The sequence below is a fragment of the Peromyscus californicus genome, unplaced genomic scaffold, assembly GCF_007827085.1.
Source record: "Peromyscus californicus insignis strain IS unplaced genomic scaffold, ASM782708v3 Scaffold_8__1_contigs__length_139910024, whole genome shotgun sequence".
Lineage (NCBI taxonomy): Eukaryota > Metazoa > Chordata > Mammalia > Rodentia > Cricetidae > Peromyscus > Peromyscus californicus.
Window position 1 is genome coordinate 106,206,924 of NW_026294606.1, and position 22,465 is coordinate 106,229,388.

At 38.7% G+C, this 22,465-nt stretch overlaps 1 protein-coding gene across 2 annotated transcripts in view; it reads right to left on the bottom strand.

The window, feature by feature from the left end:
* The window catches only part of Cbfb (core-binding factor subunit beta), a 47,631-nt gene that overhangs the window by 17,457 nt on the left and 7,709 nt on the right, over positions 1 to 22,465 (bottom strand). For both annotated transcript variants that reach the window (XM_052728548.1, XM_052728549.1), the window contains exons 3-4: positions 21,778 to 21,894; positions 5,022 to 5,138 (exon numbers count right to left, since the gene is read on the bottom strand). In XM_052728548.1, the coding sequence (XP_052584508.1) occupies positions 5,022 to 5,138; positions 21,778 to 21,894 (234 nt within the window). The remainder of the gene's footprint in view (positions 1 to 5,021; positions 5,139 to 21,777; positions 21,895 to 22,465) is intronic.

Consider the following 22,465-nt stretch of genomic DNA (forward strand, 5'->3'; position numbering starts at 1 on the left):
TCCTAATAGTGCCACACTCTATAGGCCAACTACTCAAACACATGAGTCTATGGGGGCTATTCAAACTACTACAACCACTAAATATACTTAAGACAGTATTCAGTAAGTGCTTTAAGTTACAAGCACTTGTGGATATATAAAAGCCACATACTTAACTAAACATTACTCATGTCTACTATACTTCCAGAATATTCTATACAAGCCTGAGGTACCTAGAAAAGAATGTCGTCCATTCCTAAGGCATTCTATTACCAGTGAGGTATCAACTGGGACACACCTGCTAATGACAAGGTATCCCTTCTGTTACATTCATTTACTTACTTTTTTCCTCAAAATTTATTACATTTAGTGTATGTGCACACATTTGTGCACACATGTGTACACACATTGCAACTTAGATATAGAGGCGAGAGAACAACCTGCAGGGGCTGGTTCTCTCCTCCCACCATGTGGGGCTTAGGAATCGAACTCAGGTCACCAGGCCTGGTGACAAATGCTTTCACCCTATGCCACTTCACTGTCCCGTATTCACCTTTTCACTTATTTCACAAGTATTTGCTTAGCTTTTTTGTTTGTTTTTTGATTTTTTTTTCTTAAGATTTATTTACTTATGTATACAGTGTTCTGCCTGCATATATTCCTGTATGTCAGAAGAGGGCATCAGATCTCATTATAGTTGGTTGTGAGCCACCATGTGGTTACTGGGAATTGAACTCAGGATCTCTGGAAGAGCAGCCAGTGCTCTTAACCTCTGAGCCATCTCTCCAGTCCCCTTGCTTAGCTTTTATTACGGGCAGGCCATTGTGCTTAGTGCCATGAATAGAACATGAGGCAATACTGTTTTTTCTCAGATAGCTGCTGGGGTTGGTAGCCAAAAAACAAAAAGAAAAAACCAAAAAAAAAAAAAAAATCAAAAAGCCTAATTAACAAATCAACATAGTTATCAACTATGATTATGTACAACAGGGGGAATTAGGATAAAATGAGAGTGTACACAAGCTGTGACCTAATTCCCTAAGAAAGTTATTGGACACTGTGTGCTCTAGAAATGGGCATAAAGTTTCCCCATGAAATGACTGAAAAGTACTACGAATTGCTGCAGAAAAATGAGCCAGGAAAGATTTAGTAGTCCTCTATTTCCTAGTTCCAATTTCTGTCATGGTCTTTTCGGGTGACAATTGAGATGCATGCGGAGTGAATAGAATTCTCACTCTTAACAAATGGCAAAATGGGAAAGCTGATAGGCCATTACCAGTGTCATCCTCATCCTTTAACACTTTCCTTTTAAGGATACTACTTGCTAATAAAATTACCTGCTCACCCATGAAAGGAGACTAATGGCTAAAGACATTAACTTTATCCAGCCTCAGGCAATGGTTAGAGGAATTTGCAAAATTTTACTCTCCTGGGCCATGTGTCATACTAACTTACTATTCTATATGAAAACATGCATATAACAGCCAGATGGGGTCAACACAACAAAGTTGGAGTGGGCCACTGTGGCATGTACCTGTAACCCACCATGTGGGAAGCTGAGGCAGAAGGATCACCTGAGTTGTGGAGTCTGAACAGTATCAAGAGTCTTCAGAAAACAACAAGTCAAGAATAGAGAGATGACAGACAGCACTGGCTGCCCTTCCAGAAGACCCAGGTTTGAGCCCCAGCGCCCACACGGCAGCTCACAACTGTCTGTAACTCCAGTTCCAGACATGTGATGTCCTTTCTGGTCTCTGTGAGCACAAGACACGCATAGTGCACAAATATACACACAGGCAAAATATCCTTACACATAGACAATAAAAGTCTCACACAAACACACAAAAAGTAGGCTAGAGAAATGGCTCAGCAGTTAAACTACCTGCTGTGCAAACAAGAAGACTAGAGCACACCTAAAAAGCTGGGTATAGCATAGCACATCTGCCAATCTTAGCTTCAGGGAGTGGAGACAGGTGGATGTCTGAAGTTCACAGCACAGCCAATCTATCCAAATTGGTGAATTTCAGGTTTTATGAGAGACAGTTTCAAAAAACAAGGTAGAGAACAATAATGGAGGAAGACCTCCATTGTTGACCTCTAACCTCCAAGTGCACACACACACATGTGCACCAACACCAACACTGACATATACACAGAGACAGACTCACCCGAAAACAACAGCAATGAAAAAAATCCTAAAACAGGTTCAAAGAGAAGGTTCAGGAAGTAAAAGAGCTTCTGTCAAGCCTGGTGACCTTATTTGATCTCCAGGACTCACATGGAGAGAAATGAGCTCTGCCAAGTTGTTCCTTGTCCTTCAAATGAACACGCATGAACATGCACACATGCATACACACACACAAAAATACATACATAAAATGTAATAAAAATAATTAAACCAAGACATAGTTAGGTATCCCCCATGGGAAATAAATGTTTAACAATCTGGCACAGAGCAGATGTAGAAGAGTCTGACCAATCTTGCTTCAGTGATTTTACTTTAACTGTATTTCCTAAATTTATAATTTTAAGTTTGGTGGTAACATCTTTCTTTAGCAATGAATTTTAAGAAGCGTTTAATGAAAAATTAGTAATCAAATTGTAAGAAAGTTGGTGGTGACTATATAATTTGCACAAAATATTGACATTTACTATTCTATGAAGGTCAGAATGATGTCACATATGGAAGGAAAGTCAAAGGAAAGCAACTTGCTCAAAGGCAGTCACTGAGCATAATTTTTGGCAAACGGTGCATTTCTTTAACTCATTACTCTGTAGAACACAACTTTTCATTTAAACCATGACTCTTCCCAGTTAGTTCTACCTACACTCTTGTGCAGATGAAAAAGCAAATCAGCTTATGTGTTGGCTTCAATAGCAGGAAAACCTTACAAACCACTAGAAGACATCTGTTTTACATCAGTGCCATCTGGCACTCATGTTGACAATGTAAGAGTTGGTGGAACATAACGATGATCTTCTGCTGGGTGTGGTGAAAGAAAAAATCAGGAGTTTATGGTCATTCTCAGCTACATGATGAGCTGGGCTATATGAAACCTTATCCCAAAACAGTAACAATGTTCTTCTTTCTTTCTTCCTTTTTTATTTTTTTCCAGACAGGGTTTCTCTGTGTAACAGTCCTGGCTGTCCTGGAACTCACTTTGTAGACCAGGCTGGCCTTGAACTCAGAGATCTGGCTCTGTCTCCCAAGTGCTAGGATAAAACGCCTGTGCCACCACTGCCTGGCTACTAACAATGTTCTTATTGAGCTATAAAATACAAAGTACAAATTTATTAGATACTTCTGGTACATAGCAATACAAATAAAGAACTGAGATGTTCTGCTAATCACTTATAATTCAGTTATACAACTTATAAATACCCTTATATAACCACAATTAAATAACCACTCCATGTAGAGTGTGACAGGTTGATGCTGAATATAAAATTCACCATGGAGCTGAGATTGCCCATTGGTTAAGTAAGTATGAGGAGTTCAGTTCCCAGCACCCACACCAGGCAGCTCACAACTGCCTACAACTCCAGTTTCAGAGGTCTTCTGACCTCTTCAGGCACCAGACATGCATGCGGTGCACATACATAAATGCAGGCAAAAGAAACACACATACATCTAAAAACAAAGTAAAACTCATCATGAGAGTAGTATTATCTTTGGTACTTTAGAAAATTTGAGGGTACTGAAGAACTTCTACAATGTCATTCATTCATTCGGGTTTTTGTTTTTAAAGATAGGGTCTCACTATAAAGCCCTGGCTAGCCTGGAACTCACTATGTAGAGCAGGCTAGCCTTGAACTCACCAAGATCCACCAGCTTCTATCTCTTGGGACTAAAGGTGTCCATCACCATACCAGCCTATTCTTTTTCTTTCTTTTTTTTCTAAACATATAATTCCTTTTTTTTTTTTTTTTTAAAGATTTACTTATTTATTATGCATACAATGTTCTGCCTTCATGTGTCCTTGTAGGCCAGAAGAGGGCACCAGATTTCATTATGGGTGGTTGTGAGCCACCTTGTGGTTGCTGGGAATTAACTCAGGATCTCTAGAAGAGCAGTTAGCTCTCTTAACCACTGAGCCACCTCTCCAGCCCTCAGTCTATCTAAAAGAGTTTTCTTATACATGCTTTTTCAATTGTTTCTCTCTCTCTCCCCCATAGTATTCTGACAAACCAAGAAAAAGTATTGGAAAGAATCATTTAGCTGGGCGGTGGTGGTGTACACCTTTAATCCCAGCACTTGGGAGGCAGAGGCAGACAGATCTCTGTGAGTTCAAGGCCAGCCTGGTCTACAAAGTGAGTTCCAGGACAACCACGGACTGTTACACTGAGAAACCCTGTCCGAATGCCTCCCCTCCCCCAAAGAAAAGAAGAGAAAAGAAAAAAAAAAAGAAGAGAAAAGAAAATAATCATTTACTGGACTTTTAACTTCCCACCAGGCAGACACGGGTCATCCAATGATTAGCCAGTTGATTTCCAATGAAGGACAGACTCCCAAAATTAGGACCGGAATGTGGTCCTCAATACTTTCAAGTTTATTTATTATGAGCACACTCCTTGTGCTGGTTAGTTTTCTGTCAACTTGACACAAACTAGAATCATCAGAGAGGAGAGAGCCTCACCTGAGAAAATGCCTTCCAAGCCTTTAGGGCATTTTCTTAACTGATGATGATGGTGGAGGGCCCAGCCCATAAACCCTTTCCTCCCCAACTTTGGGTAATGGTGCTTCATTCGCAGCAATGATAACCCTAACTAAGACACTACTACTCTTTGTTTTTAAAAAATATTTTATTACATTTTGTTTTGTGGGTGTGTACATGTGCATAGGAGTTGGTTCTCTCTCCACCACATATATAGGTTCTGGAGATAAAACTCAGGTCCTCAGGCATGGCAGCAGGTGCTGGTTACCTGCTACATCACCTCAAAAGTCCAAACATACTACTCTAAAGATTAGGGAAAAAAGTTCCCCAAAGACAAGATTAGGAGTTAAATAAAAGGACTATCCCCAGCAAAGCCTGAAATCACCCTACCTGGGCTCGCTCCTCATCAAACTCCAGGCAACCCATACCATCCAATCTGTGGAGATCAATCCAGCCCTTCCAGATAACACATACTCCATTCAGAATCATGGGCGCCTTCAAGTATACCTAAACAAAACAACAAAAAACCATAAGAAAGACAGTTGAAAACCAACGAAAAGTCATCAGACCTGAATTTTCTTCCCTAAGAATTCTTTTAATTTAAAAAAAATGTTTAATATATATGGATTTTTTTTTTCTTTCGAGACAGGGTTTCTCTGTAGCTTTGGAGCCTGTCCTGGACTAGCTCTGTAAACCAGGCTGGCCTCGAACTCAGAGATCCACCTGCCTCTGCCTCCCGAGTGCTGAGATTACAGGTGTGCCCCCCATCAGTGCCCGGCTGGATGTTTTACTACATGTACATCTACACACCAGAAGAGGGCATTGGATCCCACAGGACTATAGTTTTGTTTTGTTTTTTGTTTGTTTGTTTTTTTCCGAGACAGGGTTTCTCTGTGTAGTTTTGATGCCTATCCTGGATCTCGCTCTGTAGACCAGGCTGGTCTCGAACTCACAGAGATCTGCCTGGCTCTGCCTCCCGAGTGCTGGGATTAAAGGCATGTATCACTGCTGCCCGGCCCATAGGACTATAGTTATAGACGGTTGTGAGCTCCCATTTGGGTGCTGGAAATTGAATTCATGACCCCTGGAAGAGCAGCCACGGTGTTCTCAATAGCTAAGCTATCTCTTTAGCCCTAGACACGATTTGTGTGTGTGTGTGTATGAGTGTTTTGCCTCCATGTATATCTGTGCACTTCATGCATGCAGTGTCCATAGAGGCCAGGAAAGGGTGCTGGATCCCTAGAGCTGGAGTTACAGATAGTTGTGAGCCACCATGTTGGTGTTGGAAATCAAACCTGGGTCCTCTGAAAGAACTGCCAGTTTTCTTAACTGCCGAACTATCTTTGCAGGCCCCAGATATGAAAATTTAAAGGATTAAGCTTACTTGTCAATCTTGCAGTTTTCTTTTTGAGAACATATGATGGTAAAATTAAGAATTATAGGAAAAGAGTATCTATCTATCTATCTATCTATCTATCTATCTAATTTTTAAAAATCTTTTTTTGAGAAAGGGTCTTACTATGTAACCCTGGCAATCCTGGAACTCACTATGTAGATCAGACTGGCCTTGAATTCACAGAGATCCTCCAGTCTCTGCCTCCCGAGTGCATTACCATGCCTGGCCTGGGAAGTACATATATAAACCTTAGACTTTGGTTTCATTCAGTAAATTTTTTCTTTTTGTGATGTCAGAGATTAAACCCAGGGCCCTGCATGTGATAGAGCTATATCTCTCTAGTCCTTAGAATTTTATTTCCAGTTACAATTCTTCTAGACTACTTTAAAAAGAAAATTTCCCAGGATTTGTGAAAGGACTGGGAAATAGCTCAGGTTTCCCCAGCATGTGCAAGGTCCCGAGTTTTATCCATTGTATCACCTACTGGAGAGAGGGTAGAGAATGTGTAAAAGTGTAGGTAATTTTTTTTTTTTTGAGACAGGGTTTCTCTGTGTAGCTTTTTGGCTGTCATGGAACTCATTGAGATCTGCCTGCCTCTGCCTCCCAAGTCCCAGTATTAATTCTTTTTTTTCTTTTTTTTTGTTTTTCTTTTTTTTTGGTTTTTTCGAGGCAGGGTTTCGCTGTGTAGCTTTGCGCCTTTCCTGGAACTCACTTGGTAGTCCAGGCTGGCCTTGAACTCACAGAGATCCGCCTGGCTCTGCCTCCCGAGTGCTGGGATTAAAGGCGTGCGCCACCACCGCCCGGCTCCAGTATTAATTCTTAATTAGTGGGAATGTGAACTCCTCCCACAAAATTATTTCCAGTAAGATAAAGAGAGCTCTTATAACACACTAATACACATTTCTGCTTGTATGTTAGAAAATTACCCAAAAGAAATACTCTGGGATGTTGTAACATCTTAAGTCACTGAAAAATTTAAAATATGTAACCCACTCTATGCTTTAAGTTAAAAAAGGTATCAATAAATGCTATTTCAAATTTGCTGAGTTCAAAATTATTCACCTCATAAACTTTTAGTACTATCAGAAAATTCCAACATCCTTACACGCTGAGGTGACTTGAATTTTTACAGTTTTATATATTTTTCTCTAAAGATAACCAATACAGTCACCAAAAGTTTTCAAGTAAATAACACTAGAGCAAAAGTCACTTTAGGTAGAATTTCCAGACTGAGATTTCCAATTACCACATTAATTCTCACATTGGCTGATTTTTCTCAAGAATAAGGATCCAAGTAGAAAAGACGGTTGCTACTACTACTCAAGACACAGATATGAAGCAAGAGAGAAATTTATCATAGTTCCTACAATCTTCTCTGCCCTAATGTCAAGCTGCTATGGATCTCAGGATGACTTTGAACTCAGAATGATTCTGCTTCTACCTTAAACTCTGAGACTACAGTCAAGAGTCACCATATCTACCAGGCTTGGTGGTGCCTCCCAGCACTCTAGAGGCAGGCACAGGTGGATCTCTGTAAGTTCAAGGCCAGCATGGTCTCAAAAAAACAAAACAAAACAAAAAACAAACTAAGGAGGGAGAAGGGAACAGGAAAAATGATGTGATTATATTATAATCTCAAAAACTAATAATTAAAATAAAAATAATAATTAACAGTTCTTTCAGGTTTTGAGAGAGAACTTCATGTAGCCCAGCTGGCCTTGAACTGATCCTCCTGCAACTACCTCTCAAGTACTGGGATTAGAGCCCTATGTCCACCATACCTGGCTATTTAAAAAATTCTTTTTTTCGGGATTGGGGATTTAGCTCAGTGGTAGAGCGCTTTCCTAGCAAGCTCAAGGCCCTGGGTTCAATCCTCAGCTCCAAAAAAAAAAAAATTTTTTTTCTTTTTATCTTTTCTACCTCACTTAACACAGGCTTCTGAATGACAATCAGCATAAATTTAAATCATTCACTGCCTTGAAAAGCTATCTGAAATTCAGAGGACATAGAACTTCAGTGAATTTTCAAAACTCCAAATAATCATCTTCATTAGTGAGATTTTCATCTACATACATAAAATATGTCTCATCGGACCAGTCTAGCGTTTTATGAACAAAACTGGCATTTTTATTACTTACATGACAGAAAAGTGGTAGGAGTTTCTCATTTTAAGAGAAAAACCTGGCACACCTTTAATTGCAGCACTCAGGAGGCAGAGGCAGGTGGATCTCTGTGAGTTCAAGGCCAGCCTGGTCTACAGAGTGAGTACCAGGGCAGCCAGAGCTACACAGAGAAACTCTGTCTGGAGAGAACAAAGTGGGAGGGGGGAGAAAAGCTGAAAAGCTGGAAGCATCCTTTTATCTTTATTCAATTTAGCAGTCTCCTGAGCAAAGTTTGGATTCTTGTTTTCAGAGATACTTAATAATGTCAGTTTATAAATGACAGAAAAGCTAGAAAAACCAAATAAATAAATGGTAGAAAAGTTATTCCTCAGGTACCTGTATAAACATAAATCTACAGGATTTATGCCTTTATGCTATATATGTATGTTTTTCTCCTTATGCTAAGAACAACCTTTTTTTTTTTTTTTTTTTTTTTTTGGTTTTTTTTCAAGACAGGGTTTCTCTGTGTAGTTTTGGTGCCTGTCCTGGATCTCGCTCTGTAGACCAGGCTGGCCTAGAACTCAGAGATCTGCCTGATTCTGCCTCCCGAGCACTAGGATTAAAGGCATTTGCCACTGCCACCTGGCTAAGAACAACCTTTTTAAAAACCAAGGTTTCAATAAACCACACTGAACCAATTTCTACTTTATAAGAAGACTCTCCAAAACCATAAGGTTCTATTTTTCCTCCCATTTGAGCAAGGGAAACAGTCTACAGTTATAGTTAAAAACCGTTTAACCACACATTTCCTTTTGTTCTGATAAGTGTTCATTCCTTTCCACATTATAAATGTATTTATTTATCCTTTTTTGAGACAGAGTGTCATGAAACACACCCTGGCCACTAAATTGATATGTAGCTGAGAGTGACCTTGAACTCTGGATCCTCCTGCTTTCATCTTCCTTGTGCTGGTAATCACACCTACTCACCACCAAGTCCAGCCACATTTACTCCATCAGTGTACACCTTAGTCAAGTGACTAAGTTGACTTTCCATTCAGGACCCCGGAGAAACCTAAGAACAACATAACTCTACATTTCACATCAAGAGAACTTGACTTACCACACCTCCAAAGAGTTATAGCACATGACAGAGAGTGTAACATTTCACTACCAAAGCCTCTATTATGCTAAATTCTGATACTGATCATGGGTAATTCTTCTCATGTAACTAACAGCCAAGAAAAGGTCAACTTCATGCTACCTTTAAACCAGATTTGTGTTATTCACAAATGGTTTATATCTTAGAATTGCAGATTCTACAATTTCTTAGTTTATTCATATTAACTAACATCCACGGTCAAAAGTATTTCCCTTATGAAATTCATTTTTTTAAAGCCCATCTTTTACTTCTTTATAAATCTTTCATGAAAAGGAGACCACCACCGATCTGTTTTGGGAAATTCCTAAATGGCTTTAGAAAATGGATACATTCATTCTGAAGAATAATGTCTGGACTCCTAATTTAAAATAACATCTAGATGATCCTGGTGATTTATTTAATGTTCACACTGAAATAAACAGTTTTATGTGTAATCTTCAAAGTAAATGTTTGGTGCTTTTATATATTCATGAATACTAGGCCTCAAAGTCTGAAGAAAATATACTGCTCTCTCTTAACAGCTGGTATTTTGTAATGTTAATTCAATAATGTCATTTAAACACAAAGACATTTATTTCACTGAAAATGATGCCTTATTTCAAACTTTGAAAAGAAAGGTTATTATATGTTCCAAAATGAAGCTCAATTGTCTTAAAAAAACCATGGTATAGAAATGGATTCCACAAAGTCTTAAAAACTAGTAAATAGATGCAGCCAATCACAGGAAGCAACAAAACAGCTTATCTTTCCAAAAGCTAAATACTACAGAATGAGACTTCACAGGTTTAAAAGTGACTATAGTCTCATTTTTTTTTTTTTTTGGTTTTTCGAGACAGGGTTTCTCTGTGTAGCTTTGCGCCTTTCCTGGAACACACTTGGTAGTCCAGGCTGGCCTCGAACTCACAGAGATCCGCCTGGCTCTGCCTCCCGAGTGCTGGGATTAAAGGCGTGTGCCATTACTGCCCGGTTAGCTTCATTTTTTTAAAAAGAAAGGTAAAAGCTGGTTTAGCAGAATTTAACTCAAGATCTAAACATCACTATTTTTGATGTCATATTGAATCCAAATTATATAAATCACTTAATTTTCAACCTACAGCTTCAAAATCCCCATCATTCAAACCACAAAGAGATTCAATAAAAACATGCTTGTATCATCCAACTATATTATCAATATAAGGGTATACTATTTGGACATGATGGCACATGCCTCTAATTCCAGCACTGAGAAGGCTAAAGTGGAAGGACCAGTGCAAACTCAAGGTAAGCCTGCACTACACAGGATGACCGTCTCAAAACAAACAAACACCCCACTGTCACCACCAACAAAATAAAAATCAAGTATTGCTTCTATAACACAGATGAACCCCAAAGCCGCTATACTAAGTAAAACAAGTCAGGAAAAGGTTAAAATTATTAAATTAATCACAACAGGCAAACTGAGAGGAGACAGAAAGGAAACATAAGATTTCGGTTTTCTAAGAGATCTGGGCTGATACAATAAATACGGTGGCTACTAACAGTACCATTATGGGTTTAAATCTTGAGGAAGGGAGGAGAGATTCCTTGAAGAATAAACAGGAAATGAGGACTGATGAAGAACTTGGAGAAAGTCCAACTTTTCAATTAGGGCAGAAGAAAATGCAGAGCAGACTATGAGTAGCCATTAAGCAAACAAGAACACATATTATAATCATAGGTTGAGTTCCCCTTTGTTGACTACACATGTTATGGGACCTTAGGTCTCTTTTATTTACAGCAACAAAGTTTTTGTCACAAATCCTCCCTCTGATTTATTTCAGACAAGATCTAACTATATAGCCCTGACAGGCCTGGTACTCACTACTTGCTAGTGGCTAGGCTAGCCTCAAACTCAAGTTTCGTGTCTTAGCCTCTGGAGTTAGGGACTACAGGCCTCTACGACCATACCTTGATAACAGGAGATTTATTTTATTTTCCTGAGACAGGGCCTCACTATGTAGCCTTGGCTGGCCTGGAACTTGTATGTAGATTAGGTTGGCCTCAAACTCAGAGATTCACCTGCTTCTGCCTCTCAAGTTCAGAAAACCCATAAGGAGGTTGGAATTTATAGGTATATTTCAGTAAAACCAGAAACTTTGTAAAATTCTGAATAATAATAATTTACTTTTGAATTCAGGTGTATTTTTCTAAAGAATATTATTCATTTCATTAGCTTCTCAAAGGGGTATGCAAAGCATTCAGTATGATGGTAAAACTCTTCTAATCCTCCTTCATAGATGGACACCAAGGTCTTTGTAGTATAGACCATGAGATGATAAGTACTCTTCCTTCTAGTAAATGGACAGGGGAGAGAAAGAGAGAGAGTTGTATTAGTTGTTAATGGAGAACAAATCCAAAGCTTTGTATGTGCTAAGTAAATATGACCACTGAGCAAGATACCAAACTGCACTTCTTTTAACTGTACTCCCTCTTAGACAGCTAAAAAAGTTAAAAATAAAATGGTAAACTTGGGTCCAGAAATTTAAGCATCAGAAGAAGGGTATGAGAAAATCTGATTAATTTCTCATTTATTAACTTGGACAGTATTTCCTTCCTTGAAGGTCTAGAGGCTGCTTGTGGGAAACAGTGGTGGCATCTTCAATTCAGATGTCTTTTCCCCTGCCATGCTGACCCCATTTTAGGAAAGAGCATTTTCTAGCAAGTAGGTAGCTGAGGTGAGGCGAACTGAAAGTAGAAAAGCTATGATCCAAAGAATTTCCTTGTTTGAGTTCTGAAGAAGATAATTTTGAGATAAGCAAAGCACAATAATTGCAAATCTACAAACATACCCAATGCACATCAGTACTGAGTCACAAATCAATAGGCATAGAAACCAATCCCAAAGCTATTGACAAAAGCAAGAAGCAAAGACTTCATTCTTCAAAATCATATCATCATCATCATCATCATCATCATCATCATCATCATCTTTCAATTGGAAAGAGCATTTCACGTCTCTATAATGCAAACTGATAAGCTGGGCATGGTGACACTTGCCTTTAATTCCAGCACTTGGGAGACAGAAGCAGGTGAATCTTGAGTTTGAGACCAGCCTGGCCTACAGGGCAAGTTCCAGGACAGCCAGGACTACACAGAGAAACCCTGCCTTTAAAAATAAACAAACAGCCGGGCGGTGGTGGCGCACGCCTTTAATCCCAGCACTCGGGAGGCAGAGCCAGGCGAATCTCTGTGAGTTCGAGGCCAGCCTGGGCTACCAAGTGAGTTCCAGGAAAGGCACAAAGCTACACAGAGAAACCCTGTCTCGGAAAAAAAAAAAAAAATAAAATAAATAAATAAATAATAAAAATAAACTGGTAACATTCAGTTTTGCTTACATATATGTGTGTGTACCTTATTTGTCTCTTGCCTGGTGCCCTAAATGCCAGAAGAATGCATCCATTAGATCTACTGGAACTGAAGTTATGGATGTTTTTGAGCTGTCCTGTAGATGCTAAGGAATTGAACCAGTGTCCTTTGAAAGAGTAGCCAGTGCTCTTAACCACTGAGTCATCTCTCCAGCCTCCCCATAAATATTTAAATACTTATTAATAAAAGAGTAAGAAAATAGAAAAAAAAAGTTCTTAGCTTCCCTATACTAATTATCTCCAAACTACTTACTTTTTTGTTATTATTGTTTATTTGAGGTTTTTGTTTTTGGAACAAGTTCTTACTATGTAGCCCAGTATGGCTTTGAACTCGTAAGCCCTCCTGTCTTCGTCTCCTAAGTGCTGGGATTGTAAGTGTGTACCACCATGCCTGGCCTTCAAACTACTTATTTTCACTTATCTGTACCAGATTCCTCACATTTTATAATCATTGCTGGGACTCTATCTCCTTTAGTAAAAATTAGACAAGTCAACGTACGTAAAAACACAGACCACTACAGAAACACTGCTTACATCTACATTTCCACCAATGCTCTACATAGCAATTTTTTTCCAAGGGAAAGAGCCATCCTCCGACCCCATGCCCAGGCAATGAACAGTTGTTCTACCCACAAACTAATGAATCATCAGACAAGCTAGCGGTAATGCTAGACTGGCCAGAAGCACCCAGGAAAACAAGATTCCACTGATGAAATATGTACCTTGCTGCCCCGCTGTAATCATTTCTGTAGACTACTTAACAGATTCCTTTAAGACTTCATTCTGACTCATCCTCTGTTAGCCACATGGTCCCCTCTGTTCCTAAGTGCACAGTCAGCCACTGCCAGATAATCACTACAGTCATTCATTCCCTCACCTCTGAGTAACAACTGGGTTGCATGTAGGAGAAAACATAGCTTCTTACAGTGATCTAATGCAATGTATAAACCTACTTTATGTAGTTCAAACAACAAATTGTAAAATGTAAAACTAGAAAATATTTTTGAAGCTTATGTATATGTACACACATTTAAACACATATTCAATAAATTAGTATGTTGCTGGGCACAGTGGCAAAAACTATAATCCTAGTCCTTGGAAGAAAGAGGTAGGAGGATTGAGTATGATAACAGCCTGAGCCACATCGTAACAATCTATCTCAAAAATGACAAAAAAAAAAAAAAAAAAAGAGTATGTTAACTAAACTCAGACTTTTGTTAAGACTACATAAGAGCTGGGCACAGTGGCTCACACCCTCAATCCCAGTGCTTAGGAGAAGATAAGAGAGGGTCATCCTTTGCTAACTGACTAGTTCAATGCCAGCCTGAGCTACATGAGACCGCATCTCAAAACCACAAAAACAAAAAACAAAACCCACCACCACCACCACCACCACCACCACCACCACCACCACCACCACCACCACCACCAATAATAACATGAGATCTGTATACTTTCCTACAAAATCAAAAATTGTACAAACACATCACATGCTTTCTACACAATCGTTTTTACTCAACCTCAATGTATTTTTTCCCTAAGTGAAAAGCTGGCATTCACAGCAGTGCCGCAAAGCGGGAGCTTCATCACCTGTTGCCCCGAGAGCTCTTAAGCATCTGCAACAGAGCTGAATGCAGTTGCAATCTGAGACTCCATTCAGCTCATCCTCTTCCAAGAACTTCATCTGAAAATTACAGTCCTTTTCCACATCCATGTTTATGTTCCATCTAAGAACACTCCTGTCTCTTCCTTCTGTGAGCTCTTAGTACACATTTATGTACTAGCCATAGCCATATTATGAAGTATACATGGTTTTTAAGTTGGAAACATTAGTCTAAGTTGAAATTTGGTATTCAGGGCTGGCAAGACGGCTCCCTGTAAGAACAACTGCTGCCAAGCCTGGCAGTCTGAGTGCAATTCCTAGAACCCACATGGTGGAAGAAAGGCAACCTATGCCCACAAGCTGCCCAACACAGGCAGGCAGGCAGGCAGGCACACACACACAGACACAGATACACATGTTAAAAATCGGGAGGGAAGGAGGGAAAATAAGAGGCAATATATCTTAAACAGAGAAGCCTACTCAAAAATTAATTCCTTCATCCATTAAATCAAATTCTGTTAAAAATCACTTTGCTATTATTATCTTCATAAGCACTGGCAAGCCTATAATCCCAGCATTTGAAAGGCTAAGGAAAAAGGATCAAAAATATCTTATGACAGGCATGGTGGTGCATGCCTTGGTGGCAGAGGCAAGAGATCTCTGAGTTCGGGGACAGCCAGAGCTACATGAGACCCTGTCTCAAAAAAAAGAGGTCCATGCCCTAAAATTACTTTTTAGAAAAGAGTTTAACCGTTCTCTTCCCGAGGTCAGTACAGGAAGAGAATATTCAATTTTCATAGGATCAGTACAGGGTCAACCAATAGTAAACAATCAAGTCCGTTTTTTCAATTTTTTGAAATCAGATTTCTTCATATTCTTTATACTAACTGGGCCATACAATTACCATATATAGTCAAACAGATTACATGAAAAAAAAAAACAATGTGATCACTCAAGACTATTAATTATGGTCAAGCAAAACCATCTACATTCATTTGAAATAAAATGTAACTGGAAATAAGTCCTAAGAGGAAAGAGTGGAGGAATTAAGCTGAGTCTATATAACTTCAATTTAGGAATGTTGTAAGTTGTGATAAGTTGCTTTTCCCTAGCGATCTTTTTACAAGGAAGCAGTTTAAAGAAGAATTAAAAACACACCAAGATGGACTACTAGGGAAAGATGAAGTATTCCAGCAGCACTGTAGGCCCACCTGAAATAAACTTACCAAGTCATACTACAGCACTATCACTATGATTCACTTACAATCTTACACTATAAAACCACTGAACAGCCTTACTTTGGATACAATTTAAGATGCATTTTCAATGCTGGGCATACTGGCACAGGGCTGTAATCCATACACTTGGGAGGTAGAAGCAGAAGAAACATAAGTTTAAGACCAACCTATGTTACAGGAGACTAGTCTCAAAACAACCCAAATTTCAAAATATATTTTCCATATATTCTAGCACTTCATTTAATCCTCACACGAGGAACAGTCTACTTACCACTTGTGACTATGCAAACAGTTGTGATCTGAACTGACTCTACCTTTCTACTATGCTCTAGTATTTTGAATCTTCCCTGAAGACCAAGAGCCAAGATAAGGGATAGGAACACAACTCAGTGGTACAGTACTTGAATAACTCATGCTCAGTACTATCCAAAACAAACAAAAACAATGACATGCCAAATGCAAACAGTTCAATTAGACAACTGTTTCAAATGGGGCTGGAGGGATTGTTGCACGAATCTTAAAATATCTTATTAATAAAATCAAACCCGAAGCCAGGTATTGGGTGAATGCTGCAAGATCAGAGAAGCAGAACAAGCCACAGCTACCTCACCTCGCTAATTCCTCAGCTGATCCTGTTTCCTCAGACTGGAAGCCTCTGTGTCCTGATCCGAATGGATCTCAGCTGAACTGCTGCTCAAAAGCTTGAAAACTTAACCAGCTCTAGTTCCTGTTTTCACGCCTTATACACCTTCCTGCTTTCTGCCATCACTTCCTGGGATTAAAGGCGTGAGTCACCAGGCCTGGCTGTTTCCAGTGTGGCTTTGAACTCACAGAGATCTGGATGGATCTCTGCCTCCAGAAGGCTAGGATTAAAGGTGTGAGTGCCACCATTTTCTGGCCTCTATGACTGTCTAGTGGCTGTTCTGTTCTCTGACCCCAGATAAATTTATTAGGGTGCACGATATATTGGGGAACACAATATCACCACAAGGGATGGTTCAGTAGTTAAGAGCACCGGCTATTCTTCCAGAGGACTCAGATTCAATTCCTAGCACCCATGCAGCAGCTCATAATATTCTATAACTCTAGTCCTTGGGAATTCAATGCCCTCTTTTGGCCTCTTCCATGGGCACCAGGCACACAAAGGGTGAAAAAACTTACAAGCAGGCAAAACACCCACACACATCTTTTCTTTTTGTTTCAAGGCTAGCCTGATCCATATAATGAGTTTCAGGTTAGGCTGTCCTCCCCAAAAAGTTTTTAAATACTTCAAAACAAAAATATACAATATTATGTTCTAACCTGAACTTACACAAAGCATCTATTTTTAGGTAACAGTCTGCTAACAGACCTTCCTTATTATAAAGACCTTTGGTTGGAAAAAAACAAAACAAAACACCAAAACCCTCAGTTTTGGGGGAAAATTAAGTGTGTGTGTGTGTGTGGGGGGGGGGGGGGGTTGAACATAGGACTTCACAAATGCTAGGCAAGAGCTCTAAAACTGATCTACATCCCCAGTTCTCTTTTTGCCTTTTGAGACAAGGTTTCCCTGTGGGTCAAGAAGGCCTTGAACTTTTGATACTCCCACTCAGGCCTCTGGAGAAGTTAGGATTATAGACCTCGGCCAACAGGCCTAAGTGAAAATATTCTTGCTATCACATAAGCAAAAGATGAATAAAAGGGGCTATTTTCTGAAGCCATTTTCATAAATCACAAAACTGTTTTGAATACAAAATTATTGTTTCCTCTTTACTAACATTGTAAGCTGTTCTGAATTCACTAAATTTAAGAATTATTATTGTGGCTGGGCTCCAACATGGCCAATGATCCCATCATCCTGGTATTCAAACCCAAGTGTAATAATCCCCTTCTCTGTTGAATGTGGCCTAGACTTAGTGACTAGCTGCTAATAAACCAAATGAGACACAAATGACTCGGAGAAGTAGTCATAAAAAGCATGGTGACTTCACTCACTTTCTCAGTACAGAGAAGCACATGTCTTGAAACAGAAGTCATATGAGCTTAGACGTGCAGCCTTTGGCTCTAGACACTCTTCAGAGATTGTCCAGCTCTATCTAACAGTTTAAATGTAACCTCAAGAGAGAACCTGACCCAGAACCACACAGCTACAACAATCCCAGATTTGTGTAAAGGAGTCTGGGAAAACTTTTGGAGTGGCTGAAATATTACCTTAATCACAGTGGCATTTATATGTATGCATACACTTGTTAAAGTAAAAATTACACTACTGAACTAGTGCACTTTATTATATTTAAACTACATTTCAATAAAGTTGATCTTTTTCAAAGGTCACTGAACTCGAGATAAACAGGTGAAGGGTCACTTTAAAAAGCAGTTTGTTAGTCGGGCAGTGGTGGCACATGCCTTTAATCCCAGCAATGGGGAGGCAGAGGCAGGTGGTTCTCTGTGAATTCGAGCCCAGCCTGGTCTACAGAGCGAGTTCCAGGACAGCCAAGGCTACACAGAGACCTTGTCTTGAAAAGAAAAAACAAAACAAAACACAACAAAAAAATCACCACCACCAAAAAAAGCAGTTTGTTAATTAGCTTTGGGAGTTCAAAGTATGCAGTAAGGAAACAGAAGCTATAAAAAGAAGCAACCATCACAAACCCTAAACTGAGCAAACCTGCTTCTTCCTCTATCTACAGCCCTTCCCATCATAGATGATGGCAACCCCACATTTCCAGTTGTTCTAGCCAAAGAGGTAGAGCTGTTCTTAACACTCTCTTCCCCACCCACTACATCCAATTTATAAACAAATTCGGACAGTTTTATCTCAGAACACATTCACCTCTCACTATACCACCACTGCCTTGCCAAGATTACTTCAATAGCCAAACTGGTTTCCCTACTTCACTTTGGCCCTTACAATCTATTATCAATCTAGAATGCAGAGTGAATCTGTCAAAACCTAACACAAACCATATCATGCTTGGAACCCTGAAACCACTCTCAATTTCGTTCAGAATAAAAGTCACTGTCAAGCCAGGTGTAATGGCTCACACACCTATATCCAGGATATTGGAGGCTGAGGGAAGAGTATCAGAAGTTCAAGGCCAACCTTAGATATATAGCAAAGTCAAGATCAGTCTGAGCTATGTGAGATCCTGACTTTAAAAACTAAAACAAAATAAAACAAATAAACCAGGGGAAATTAAAAAAATAAAAATAAAAAAGAACACCACCTTTGGGCAGGTGAGACTGTTCAGTGGGTAAAACTCTTGTTGCCAAGTCTGATAACTAGAGTTCAATCCCTAGGACCGATATGAAGCAGATTCCCACAACCTTACACATGTATATACACAAATAAAATTATAACATTTTCCTTTTAAAAAAAAAAATCTGCCAGTCAGGAGGTGGTGGTACATGCCTTTAAAGCCAGCACTCAGAAAGCAGAGGAAAGTAGATCTCTGAGTTCGAGACCAGCCTGGTCTTACAGAATGAGTTCCAGGATAGCCAGGGCTACAGAGAAACTGTCTTGAAAAACCAAAAGTCATTTTAACAGTCTACTGTGGTCACATTAAGCAGCTCCTTATTTTAATTCTCTTATCTCACCTTCTACTCCTGTCTTACTCTACTCTAGCCACCCTGGCCTGCTTGCTGTTTATACAGTATGTAGTGCATGCGCCTTCACAATGTTTTTTTCCTTGTCTAGAACACTTCCCCCAGATGACTGCGCGGCACATCATTTTCTAACCTTCTTTAGGTTGCTTCTCTACCAACACCATGTATTTAAAACTACAAATGTTCCTGGTCACTTACCAGTTAAGAGAAAAGAGCTGATTGGGAGGTGACTAGGTTAAAACAATGGAATTTACAAACCTGTAATCCCAGCACTCGGGATGTATAGGCACAGAAGGATCACAAGTTCAAACTACGTGGAAAAAATATGAGATGATACTCATTTGATATCTGGTAAAAATAAGAATTAAAATTGGCAAATAATTAACATTTGGGAAAGTTCTTCCAATTGTCTTTTTGGTAGTCAGCCTTAGGCTCATGAAGACAGAAAGTCTAAAGGTAACAACAAAGCATAAAAGGGGAGAAAGAAAAATGTAAGATTCCACAGGCTGAATGCCATGGATGAGAAAACCTAGGTTAGTATTCCTTTTTTAAACCAACCAGAGTACTTTATCTTAGCAGTATGCAGCAATATGCTAGGAGAGTGCTGTTTGCTTTCTGCCTTTCTTTTGGTGAGTATAGGAGATGGCAAAACTATATATGAAAGAAACATACTGATTTTTTGACTAGCTTTACCATTCTTGGAATACAGCCCTACTTAGCTGTTTCGCTCTTTTGACATTACAACTAGAGGTGAATAGCTATAAGAGAGAACTCAAGCCTGCAAAACTGAAAAATATTTACCATCTGCCCCTCTTTTAGAAAAACTTCTACAACAAGTATTAATAAGATGTAAATTTTTTGATACCTTGCACCAGTTTTATCATTTGTACTGAAATTGATACATCATAAATACTAATTTTCATTTCCAATTAAGCAAGTTAATACACAATAAATTATGTAACCATTACTCATTGTTTTCACAATCCTGTGGCCTTTCCCTTTTCAATCTAAAAATTAGCTGGTTGCCCATAAAAGATCAAATCTAGTCAGGTAGTGGTGGCACACACTTTTAATCCCAGCACTGGGAGACAGAGGCAGGTGGGTCTCTGTGAGTTAAAGGCTAGCCTGGTCTATATCCAGAGCTACGAACAGAGAAACCCTGTCTGGAAAAACAAAACAAAAGATCAGATATAAACAAAATCTTTCATCCTGCTTAAAACAGATAAATCTTTTAATTAATGTTTACATGCTTATATGCTGTTACTTCTTTTCAGGTTTTGTTTTTGTTTTTGTTTAAGAGTTACTTTATTATTTGTGTGTGGTAGGGGGTACAGATGTGTCTGAACACCAGACGCCAGCTTTTCAGGAACCAGCTCTTTCCTTCCATTTTTTGTTTTTTAGGCAGGATCTCTCCGGTTGTTTCTGCGACTGTGATACTCCACTAGCTAAAGCTGTGACCACAGCCGCAATGGGTTCTGAGGACCCAACTCAGGTCATCAGGTTGCCAGGAAACGTTTTTACCTGCAGAGCCATCACACCAGCATTGTTTTGTTTTGAGATAGGGTCTCACTGCAGCCGGGCTGATTGGGAATTCAGTAAGAAGTCCAGGAGCTGCCCCCCCAAACTAAAAAGGCAAACTCTGCCAAGCCATACAAGAGTTTATGCTATTCATGATGACACTTAGAAGAATAATTTAGCAAGTTGCCAGAAACTGGTATGGTAACATACTATAAGCTGGGTGTGGTGGCACACACCTGTAACCCTGACAGTCCAAAGTAGCGTCAGGAGGATCAAAGAGTTCTACGGTAGGCCACGGCTACAAGAGACCATATATCTCAAAGGAAAAACAAAAAACGCCTCAGAAAAACAAACAAGCAAAACCCCCAAAACACCAACAAAACCATCCTACAGAGAAAGTATGAGAGATATTGAGTATACAACTGGATATAAAAGTTCATAAAATCAGTTGATTTAAAAAAAAATTTTTTTATTCTTTGAAAGTCTGACTCCTTCATCAAAGATCAACCAATCTAAAATACCATTTATTAAATTTTTATCAAGTAACATAATACAGATTTTTAATAGCTATCAATGTAAACATGTCTACCTATATTTTCATAACTTTAGCCTCAACTACTAACAGAAAAATTGTAAGGTATTTATTTGAATTCCCAAAAAGTTTTTCTTAAAATAAATAGAAAATATTTTCAAGTAGAAGTTTACTTATGATTTTCTTAAAATCAAATTTGCTACATTAACAAAATACCTGTAATTAGTTTGTAAATACAGAAACATTGAGCTTTCTTTAAAAAAATTCTTAAATATACAGTTTTCCCCATTTTTTCTCTTTAGTTCATTTTTCACAGGACTATCATAATATATTTTGGTAGACACAAAAAATTTCTTGCTAACTTTTAAAGAAATTAAAATTTGAACATTAAATGTAGAATATTATTTTCCTATAAGTTAGAACTTATCTTGTTAATTATTATATCTATAAAATTAGGATCAAATGTTATAAAAGTAAGTCATGAAAATCATTTTACATTCTTTTAACATGAAAATAAATCTGATCATACGTCTGGGTAGTCAGATAATAATCTCCTTATTAAAATGCAAATAATTAGACAATAATAAAACAATCCACAATACTTGAAATTGAAAGAGATATTTCCTACCTTGCCTGCTTCTCTTTCTAAGTCGACATATTCCCGGCTAGGTGTCTGTCGCTGTTCTCCCTGCCAGCTGGCCGGAAAAAACTGGAGAGACAGATTGGTTCCTGTGGCCACAAAAGCCTTTTAGAAAAATCAATACAAACAGGATCAGGAGCAGGACATTACATAAATTATGCAGGCAGTCATTTATTTTTACATCAGTTTATGTCTTAAGCCAGGCAGCACCGAGAATACTTAAAAGTAAAAAACATGCACTCATCATTTTTCTTAAGTATTAAGTTACAAACATCTGATTCCATTTTAAGGACATTTGCCATTGGCTGCTTAAATATAAAATCAGACATGGAATCAATACTTTCTTTCAGGTCATATTTTTGCTGACGTTAGGAACTCACATTGCTGTGTCTAACCAAAACCCCTATCCTTGGATTTAAAAACTTCATTTTCAAATGTGAAAAACCACTCATGATTTTAAATTTTAAAGAATATCATAATTTAAAGTTGTATAAATGAGATATTTTAATTTTTGATTCTTTGGCTCAAGAAAATATGCAACCATGTGTGGTGCATTTTTAAAAACCCGCAGTATTTAAGTACATTTTAAAGCATGAGTTTCAAAGCCCACGAAAAAAACATACTAGGAGGCCAGGTGTGATAGCGCCCACCTTTGATTGATAGCGCCCACCTTTGA